Genomic DNA, 10,688 nt, shown 5'->3' with positions numbered 1-10,688 from the left:
AGAAAGAAAGAAAGAAAAATGTGAGTGTCAATGTCTGGTTTCCAATGGTATATTCCATGGTCAGAATGTTTCTCTTAATACTACCCTTGTCTTGAGGTCCCCTTCATGTTATCTACAGATACTTTACAACATCCATCATATTATGTGCTATATACTTACTTGACTAAGTTCCATGATTTTTTCCTCAAATATATTCTTGAGATTTAGAATATAAATAGATATGTACTAATATAACCACACAGTATTAGCAATGTAGATATTACATATTTTTAGTGATATTTAATATCTGAACTTCCCACTAAACCATAAACCCCATGAAAACAGAGACCATGTCTGTTTTCGACTACAGTTTTATATCTAGTGCCTATCATGGTGTCTGGCACTATTAACACCTTGACAAATATTTGATGAATGGATTACTGACAGGTATGAAATTTAGCTTAATAAGGAAAGAACCTGGGGCAGTTATTCCTGATATCCATCTCAAACATATACAAAAATAGAACTTTTGATTCTCTTCCTGACTCACCTGCCACCCCTCTTCCATTCTGCTCCTCCTCATCTTCCCAACATCAGCAAATGGCATCATTTTTCACTTAGTTGCTCAAGGTAAAAATTTATGAGAAATCTTAAATTCCTCCTTCCCCCACTTCCCACATCCAATCCATCAGCAATATATCTTAAATCTCTCTTCTTCTATCTCCACCACCACTCTACTCTAAGTCACCATCATATCCTGCTCCAAGTACTGCAATGGCTTTTCTAGTCACCCTGCTTTTACTCCTTCCTCACTACAATTGCTTTTTTTTTTTCCATTCAGGAGCCAAAGCACACATCTCTTACTTAAAAGGCTATTGGTTTCTATCGGCACACAGCATAAAACCCACAACCCTTCTGTGGCTCTTTGCAAAGCTCAGCACCATTTAGCCCTAGACTACTCTCTCGCTCATTCTGCTCCTTTTTTCCTTAGAGCCTCTGGACTTTCTGGTCTCTACCCATCTTTCCTAAGGAAAGCACCTACATCTTCAGATCTTGGTTTTGAACTTTAATTCTAAAAGAGGCCTCGCTAGTCATCACTATTTAAAGAAGCATTCCCCCTATACTCACATAATTCTCTATGTTATCATCTAGTTTGCTTCAGAGATTACTCAGCGCTACCAGAAATCATTTTTTGTTTATTGTCTTTCTCTCCTCCACTAAAATGTAAGCTCCTCAATAGAATATATAGATGACGAATTATAATGTACACCTGAAAATTATATAATTGTATTAACTGTTACCCCAATAAACTTAATTTAAAAAAATAATAAAGTAAAATTATATCTTGTATTAAAAAAAAAAGAATGTAAGCTCCTCAAGAACATCAATCCTACCCTAGAACAATGTGACATAGTAAGCACTCAATAAATACTTTTGAATAAACATCTGTAACATGTTTTGCTCTTTTAAAATCCACATTTTTAATATATAAAAACCATCTCTTGACATCATACCACTTTCTTCTACAAGTGGCATATAGTGAAAAGTATAATTAATGAAAGATTGCCTAAATCTATGGATATAAGATAGGGACTCTTAGCAGCATACCAGAATAAACTGTCATACCTGGTCTACCAGCAATCCTAGCTCTTCCTACAGTGTGTGGGCCAAGATATTTCTTTGGGAAGGAAATCTGCTTCTTATTACTTTCTTCCAGATAGGCGTTTGCTTTTTCTAACTTAAAATTTATTACATTCTTTTTCAGGATTCCAGGCTGACTATTACATAATTCCTTAAATGTCAACTTACTGAAACCTAGCCCTTAATGTTACATCTTTCCCTCTTTTGTACTATTACAAAACATCTTAAATAGAAACAGAGCTATTATCAGGTGCCATGACAGACATCCGTGACTGCAGCATAAGGTCCTATCCCATCCTTCAAAGAGAACACCAGAAGTGTGGGAAGGGGGCGGAGGCGCAGGGGAGCGGTTAGGACTGTAAAGTACACTGAAATAGGAAGTGTGGTATTACTCTAGTGTAGAGGGCGTGGCCAAACTTCTCAAGAGATGATAATCACTTTGCAAGTAATATCACTCCCTCACCTCCACCTGAAGGAATAGGAATGAAAAATCTCTAAGAACAGATAAGACTTGTAAAGCCTTATATCAGGAGACAGGAGTACCCAACCTTGGATGGGGTCAAGAGAGGGGAAAGAAGACTGTCTCAGCAAAAATACAAGCTAAGCCTTCATTGAAATACAATTTAATATTGTGTTCTCAACTTTTGTTTAGGATTGAAGAACATTTTCCACACTTTCTACGAATCTACAGTGGAAGCTTTTGTCCATTGTATTACTCAATGTCCTTTATGTAAAGAAACACGCAATATATGCTTCCTAGAATTTAGTAAGAGGGACAAATCTCACTTCTACATCAAACTTGAAAATTTTCTTTTTATCGAACAGTGCAAATTCTATGCTGTCATGGACTTTCAGAGCTGGAAGGGCCTACAGAAATCATCTAGCCCAGTGTTTTCTAAAGTGTGCTTTAGGTGTTATGAAGAAAAAGAGTACTATGAGCAAACAAGTTTCTATCTTTCTATAATAATTCTACTGATATAAATCATGTCAAATTAATTAAATCAGGAGACCGTTAGATTGAGGTGCTTTATTGCCTTAGTAGCCTACTTAAGCAAACCAAAACCAAAGCCTATGATATCTCAAGGCTAAGAAATCACACCTAAGGACAAGTCACAAATAGCTACCAAGGCTTTCTCAAATAAGGTATTCACTTAAGCTATGGCCAATCAAATAATTCCTTTGCTTTGCTTCCACCTCTTCTCAATGAAAGTCTTTCCCCTAGCTCCTTTCACTTCCCATTTGGCGCTAGTTATTTGAATTGATTTTTGCTCAAATAAACTCTTAAATATTTTAATATGCCTCAGTATACATATTAACAATCACTTACTATGAAATTCATCCTTTTAAAATATACATTCAGTTAGTTTTATTATATTCATGGAGTTGTGCAACCACCACCACTATCTAACTTTAGAACATTTTCATCACCCTAAAAAGAAACTCCATACCTTTTAGTGGTCATTACCTGGCTCCCCCAGCAAACAAGTTTCTTTACCACAGAAAACCTTGAACTCTTTATTGGGAATCTAACATGTTTTGTGAATTTATAAGAAAGGGGTATAATGTGCAGTGTTTCCCAAACTTATTTAATAGCTAACATTACAGTGCTTACTAAATTCTCACAATAAAATCTATGAGAAGATACTATATATAATAAATGTGGATATTAAAGCACAAAAAGACTAAGGCTAAGTAACTTGTTCAAGTATTCTTAACTACTCCATTCTACTGTCACTCACAAAACCAACTAGTTGTGAGATGAGAATGCACAACTAGTATTCTATGGACCATAACTCTGGAAATGCTTTAGTTCAACCTCTAACTTAATGAGACAAACGGAGCCCAGAAAGGTAAGCTGATTTAGCCAAGAATACACTGAATTCTCTTTCTCTCCTTTGATTTCCTCTAATTGACAGCTAAATTTAGAACCAATTACAATTAACTAATCCCAGGTTCTTGACACAATTCTCTCTCTTCTTTAAATACTTTCTTGCCTTTGAAAAACAAAACAAAACAAAACAACTTTAACACTGTAAACTCCCCTAAAACCTTGTTGGGGTTCATTTTGCTCTTTCTAGGTGTAAGCTCTTTCAGTGAGCAATGCACTGCTCCACCATGTCTGCATATGTAAATCTTAGCTATCTTTTAACATCTAGGACAGTTGGGGGACCACTCAATTTTCCTCCCACCCCAGGTGGACATCATCTCTCTCCCACTGTGCACCCACAGCTCTTCATTTCCTCTGGACACTTCTGCCTTGAATCCAATTGCTTGTGTCCTGTGTGACCCCACCTCCTAGCCAAAGAGGTCTGGCGGACAGGAGTTAACATCAACTCCTAAAGCCCAGCATGAGGGAGACAATGAACACTGAACCCTTTCCTGTCCACTCTTGGTTTAATTCATCCAGAGCAAGAACAAAACTCTCCTAAAGGCTGCCAGCCCCCTGTGAGCAGGGTTTACTGATTTTTAATCTGTCTCTCGCCAAAGCCCAGAACTGTCTAGAATACACAGTGCACCCACAGCGAACAGCAGCAGAATCGAATGCATAAGACTTGGACCCATTCTTTTCTGAAACTTGAACTTGGCAGGCTGTGGGGCCCATCAATGATCGCCGCCTAAAGTCGGCCTTTCTGAACCCGGTGAGGGTCAAGTAACAATAATTGGTCAGGGCGGCGGTTGGGTAGTTGCACCTCCAAAATCCCATCCTACCCTCGTGACGATCCTGAGGGAAGGCATTTCACCCTTTTCCGACAGATACCTGAGCCTGGTGAGGGGATAAGGGCCAAGCTGGGGTTCCCTGTTGGTGGGTGACAGAGCAAGGCCTCGAACCCGGGTCACTGCTCCTAGTTCAGCAGATCTTCACTGCAGGAAGAGCGAGGGTGGAGATAGGTCCTCGCTCGTCCCTCCTTGGCACCCCCTCCAGCCTGCTGGGTCCTCCGGCCCCTGGGTCACCGGACGTGGGCCGGGATGGGGGTCTTGCGCACCCCCGCCCCCTGCCCCGCGCCATCTTGGAGCGCTCAGGCGGCCGCTCTGGACCGCCCCGAACCGCTGCTCCAGCAGTTACTCACCCGCACTGCCCGGAGCCAGGCCCCCTGCCACCTCCGCGACCCCCGCAACGGCCAGGAGAAGCAGCAGCGCAACTCGCGGGGAAGCCCGGACGGTCGCCATGTCCGGGCCGGACCGTCCGGAGCCGCGGGATGCTCGGACCCAGCCTGGCCGCCGGAGCTGCTCGCTGAGGCCCCGCCCCGGAGCCCTGGGCCTCTAGTGATTGGCTGCGGCGCGCTCAAGCCCCGCCCCTCGGCTTCAAGGAGTTTCCAAAACCTGCTGGGGGCGGGAACCTGCCCACGACCCCGGCCCTTTGTTACGGCCTATCTGTGAGTCCGCTTCTACAGCGGAGTCCCCTCAGCCTGCGATCTCCAAGAGGGGTGTCAGAGGATGTCAGAACTGAAGGGCCCTGAGAATACCTTTACCACCTCCCGAGGTTTGCAGATGGGATCAGAAAGGGGACCAAGCTGCCCAAGATTACACTACAGTTTCGCCTGGGAACTAGGACAAAGTCCAAGGCTGCACCTAAGGAATGTTTCCCTTTTGCGTACCTCGATGACGTTCTTAATATCCTTTCTGCTCAGACGCTGCCTCACACTCAAAGAAGGCGTGCCACCCGAGACAACTCAGCCTCCCCTAAAATCCGAGGGGCTCTGCCGCAAACTCGGTCCCCTGACAAGGAGGCATGGATTAACCCCCAACGCTCTTTGACATATGTAGCCTCAATGCGTCTTTGATGTACTATTAAATACCTAATCCTATCAGGAAAAGGAGTGTGTTGGATGGAGGAGGGGCAGGAATGCTTGTGTCTCTAGATAAGGAGAGCTTTGAAAGTCAGGTTGAGACTTTTAGAGACAATTTGGAGGTAAGTCCCCACTCGACCCCTTACCCCCAGCCACTGTGGGGAATGTTTGAGAGGGTCCACGGCCTACCAGAGCGCTCGCTCTCTCATGCTCTTGTCTGTCTGTCTGTCTCACTTTTCCTTTCTCCCTCTCTATGTGTTACTGAATTAATACCTTTTTCTTCTCCCCTACCTTAAAAAAAAAAAAAGCAAAACCACAGTTAAAATATTTAAACTCCTTAATATCATTAAATATGTAATGCAGTAAGTGTTTACATTTCTCTTATTGTCTCATAATTTACTTTTACAATTTTTCAAGTTCCAAACAAAGTCCATATATTGAAGTTGGTTTGTATGTCTTTTAGGTCTTCATATCTAGTCTCTCTTTTAAGTTTACAAAAGAAAAACATGAATCAGTTATGATAATCCTTCTAAAACATCTGCTCTGATGACAACCCTCTTGCTTCAAACTCTCTGAGAGGCCACCTCTTTTCTTACTGGATAGAATGATGTACATTTACTTAACATGGTGTCAGAAGTTCTTAGCAATTGGATCCAGTCACCTTTTCCAGCTTCTTCTCCATACCCTCCCTGCACCCCTATCACCATCCATTCAGTATCTCTTACCTTGTTCCAGACCTCTTAGTTGTTTTCACCCTTCTGTCACAACATGTAGCTCCTCTGCCCAGAATTCCCCAATTCTTGTGGTAAACCCACCTCAACTGAGGGAACTAAGATGGTAGCTGTGGACCCAACTGTGCCCTGGAAAGACCTGACCAGGAAGAGCGCTCTGTGTAAGGTGACCGACACGTCTTACTTTACCTGGGACTGTCCTAGTTTTAAAATTGAAAGTCCCATGTCCAGGAATTTCATTTGTCCCAGGCAAAATGGGATAATTGCTCTCCTTAGCTCTGTGCACCTCAGAAAATGTCATAAGGGAGGCCTATAAGGGGTTTTCTATATGGAAAAATGCGATCATGTGGGTAATAGGTATCACTCCCAACGTAATTCGATAAGTGGATTAATTGCTATAAGCCATGGAGATGGGTCATTAGACCACCAGCTCCCTATATTAATTTCCTAGGCTGCTGTAACAAAGAATCACAAACTGGGTGGCTTAAACAGCAGGAATTTATTGTCTCAGAGTTCTTGAAGCCAGAAGTCTGAGATCAAAGTGTTGGCAGTGCTGGTTCCTTTTGAGAGCTGTGAGGGAGAATCTGATTCATGCCTCTTTCCTAGTTTTTGCTGGTTTGCTGGCAATCTTTGGAATCCTTGGCTTATCTACACATCATCTTGATTTCTGTCTTCATGTTCATACAAAATTCTCCCTGCGTGTGTGTACATGTCTGTCCAAATTTCTGCTTTTTATAAGTAGACACTAGTCACATTGATTTAGGGGCCCACCTTACTCCAGAATGACCTCAACTTAACTAATTACATCCGCAATAATTTCTACTTCTAAATAGGGTCACATTCTGAGATACTGGGGGTTAGGACCTCAATATATGAATTGGGGAGATCGGGGACACACAATTCAATCCATTACAGTCCCTAAAGGAAAGACCATTCACCCACCTCCTCAGAAATCATTGACTCTGAAGGAGAGGCTGAAGAAGGAGGAAAAGGATAAAGGACTGGCCAGTTGTAGTTCAAAGCTTCTAAGTCCCCCAATAAGAGGAGTGGTTGAGCTCACCTCTGTTGACTAACAGAAATGATATCTGAGGTCTTATGCACAAAGAAAATGCTTGAATGCTTGGAGATCTGTAAGCTATAGAATCAGAAATGACTTTATTTCCAGGTAACTCTTATGACATACAGCAGCCACTGGAGGAGACATCCCCCTTGTAGGGGGATGCAGTGGGGTGAGACATGAAAGACAGAAAGTCTTGAGAATACAAAATAAGAGGAAATCTGAGCCTCACTTCCCATGTAGCTCAGGAAAGTGACACGCCTCATAAAATTCCCCTGTACTCAGCATGATGTAAGTGCAGAGTGGAAATGGCTACAAATAAGACCTATTCCTTTCTTTCCACCTAGAGTGTTACAGAAGAATAGCTGAATGTTTTCTGTGCCCTTCAAGATGGGAAAGGCAGGAGTTGATAGAGAACTGAGTGCTTGAGGAGGCCTCAAGGTCAAAATGACGGGGCTATAGCTGTTATTTGCACAGTCTATACAACTGGATGCCAGATGAGAATGTAGGTGCTAACAGAGATTGATGATGACAACTGAGGACCAGATGTCCTGCCTTCTTCCTCAGTCCCAGTTTGGCTCTATATACTCCTCTCAAAACTAGGGAGGGGTTTGGGGGGAGACTTGGACTAAGCTGAGGCCCCACTGAATTGATTGAGATTAAGTTTTAGTCATTAAGGAAGAAGGGGACTTGCAGAGACAGCTCGCTATCCATCAAAGATTTGTGCAATTCTTCTAAATGTTGTTGCATGGAAGCAACTGCCTGGCCAGAGAAAACATTTTCTAACTGCTGTCACGTTCACTGTTAATTTAATAACTGGAGTATGGCCTTAGAGAGCAAAGGATCCCTGTGCCTTGGAGCAGAATCAGTGTATCTGATATCCCCATTGATCCCTATATTGAGATCTCACAGGAGTAAGAGAAGCCCTACCCCAAGACATCCAACACCAACAGATCATAAAATTTAGTACTGTGACCCTCAGCCTGAGATGCTGGTACAATATCCTGCCAGCCTACAGTGAGCCCTCTAAAGACGAGCCTATGAGTACAATATTTGTCCCCATTTTCTGCTTTCCTTGCCAATTTATATCAGTAATTTTCAAACTTAAAAAATGTAATTTTTATTTTTTAGTAGTGAAATTCTTTTTCAACAAAATCTTACACTGTTCTGATCTATAAAATAGAAGAAAGTTGTGTTTTATTGCTACATTTAAATTCAAATTTATAATAATTACTTAGTACAAAGATAATGAATGAGATTTTGATGAACACAAAAACATGAGATCTGTAGTTAAGGATGATAATGTTATCACACCAGTTTCAGCTTCTAATTTATTTCAGTATTTTGTTTTGGTTGCCTTCTGTAGAGAATACCCTGATTCATAAAATGAGTAGGTTGCAAAGTGTCGTGGTTTTTGACATAGCTCATCTTGAAATCATAGACTATTCTTTATTTAAATGAAGATACTATCTTGGAAAAGAAGTACCGAGAAATTTCTGTTTTGATATTGACTCATGAAAACTTACATTTATACTGAAACCTGCACACAGGTGTTTACAGCAGCTTCATTCACAAGTGCCAAAACTTGGAAGAAACCAAGATGTTCTTCAGTAGGTAAGTGGATCAATAAGCTGTGGTACATCCAGGATATTGAATACTATTTGGTGCTAAAAAGAAATGAGCTATTAAGCCATGAAAATTTATGAAGGAAACTTAAAAAGTATATTACTAAGTGAAAGAAGCCACTCGGAAAAGCTTACATACTGCATAACTCCAATTATATGACATTCTGAAAAAGGCAAAATTGCAGAGACAGTAAAAAGATTAGTGGATACCAGACATTGGGGGGAGATAGGGATGAGAGGCAGAGCACAGAGGATTTTTAAGGCAGTGAATCGTACACTATAATGGAGGATACATGTCATTATACATTTGTCCAAACCCATAGAATATACAACACCAAGAGTGAACCCTAATTAAACTATAAACTCTGGGTAATGATGTATCAATGTAGGTTCATTGATTGTTACAAAGGTACCACTCTGGTTCCGGATGTTGATAGTAGGGGAAGCTGTGCATGTGTGGGAACAGGGAGTGTATGGGAAATCTCTGTACTTTCTGCTTGACTTCATGGTGAATCTAAAACTGCTCTTAAAAAACTAAGTTGAGAGTTTGGAGAAACATGGTGGAGTGAGAGACATCGCCAGATCTCTCCCCTTGAAACAACAGTAAGCTGAACATCTAAAACTCAACAAAAAACACCCAAACTTCACACCAGCATGTCTGAGCGTGGGATCACCTCATAAGAGCTACCATAGGTCAGAACCCTGGGTGTCGGGCTGTGGACTGGAAGAAATAAAGAAGCTGTCTCTTGCAGCTGCGGAGCTCCCTGTAGGAGAAGGGGGAGGTGAGAAGGTGTGGCGAGTTCCCTGAACAGCCCTGCCTCGGAAATCAGTGAGCTCCATGCAGCGGGCAGCAGCGCCCAGTCATCAGGGCAGAAAGCAGAGAAGCTGGACGGCAGAGAAACAACACTTGATTTTTATCAACTGTGGTTACAAAACCGAGACTGAGCTGCAGCCCCCAACCCCCAACCCAGAGGTCCCCTCCCCGCATACCCTCTAAGACTGAACACCACAGAGCCTCAGGGGAATCTGAGCAAACGCAACCGAAAATGTCGATAACACTGACATGGAATGAGACTGAGAGTAGTGAGAGCGATTAAATATCTATAAGAAAAAAAAAGGCATTATTAACACTATATATAAAGCAGGGATCCAAGAAGCTTAGATGCCACATACTGGAAACCAAAAGAAAATTGCCTTCTAGGCAACAGGCTAAAGAGGGACCTTTATATAATAAATTTTCTTTCTGGATAAACAGCAGAATACACTTCCATTAATGCCAAGGCTTAGAAATAGTCCATTAAACACCATAAACAACCAAGATAAGACATCTCAGAAAGAAAGAGAAAAAATCTCCAGAAAATAAGCTTACAGACATAGAAATATGCAACTTAAATGACAGAGAATTCAGGGTGGTACTTCTGAAACAACTCAGTGAGTTCTGAAATGAGTCATTTCAATAATTTTAGGAATTGAAAAAACAAATAGATGAGCAAAGCAAGAAGATTGAAACCTTCAAAAAGAACAGAATAGATCTTCTGGAGATAAAAAAAAAACACACTGCAAGAGTTGAAAAAATGAAATAACAAGCTTGGGAAATAGAGTCAACCAACTGGAGGAAAGGATCAGTGATATCGAAGACAGAAATCTAGAAATAAATCAGAAGAAAGAGAGAAACTGAAGAATGAACAATAATGAAAGAGAAATACAAGAACTAGCTGATACCACACGGAGAGAAAACATAAGAATAATGGGCATTATCAAAGGCGAGGAAAAGGAGCAGGGACAGAAAGCATTTTCAGACAAATAATGGACAAGAATTTCCCAAATCTAAGGAATGAGCTGGAGCTTGGAATTCAAGAAGTCAACA

General features: G+C 41.5%; 1 protein-coding gene and 1 long non-coding RNA gene across 2 annotated transcripts in view; one reads left to right on the top strand and one right to left on the bottom strand.

Annotated features, from left to right (window-relative positions):
* The window catches only part of RECK (reversion inducing cysteine rich protein with kazal motifs), a 63,821-nt gene extending 58,972 nt beyond the window's left edge, over positions 1 to 4,849 (bottom strand). The window contains exon 1 of the mRNA XM_011366296.2: positions 4,689 to 4,849. Within this exon, the coding sequence (XP_011364598.1) occupies positions 4,689 to 4,788 (100 nt within the window). The 5' untranslated portion in view covers positions 4,789 to 4,849. The remainder of the gene's footprint in view (positions 1 to 4,688) is intronic.
* A 4,613-nt stretch (positions 4,850 to 9,462) lies between these two features.
* LOC111743817 lies at positions 9,463 to 10,069 on the top strand. Its single transcript, XR_002781892.1, has 2 exons — positions 9,463 to 9,514; positions 9,967 to 10,069. It is a non-coding gene; the product is annotated as an uncharacterized LOC111743817 (long non-coding RNA).
* The last annotated feature ends 619 nt before the right edge of the window (positions 10,070 to 10,688 follow it).

This window comes from Pteropus vampyrus, unplaced genomic scaffold (genome assembly GCF_000151845.1).
Source record: "Pteropus vampyrus isolate Shadow unplaced genomic scaffold, Pvam_2.0 Scaffold123, whole genome shotgun sequence".
Lineage (NCBI taxonomy): Eukaryota > Metazoa > Chordata > Mammalia > Chiroptera > Pteropodidae > Pteropus > Pteropus vampyrus.
Note: the sequence above shows the minus strand (reverse complement) of the source record. Positions and strands in the feature narration are given on the sequence as shown.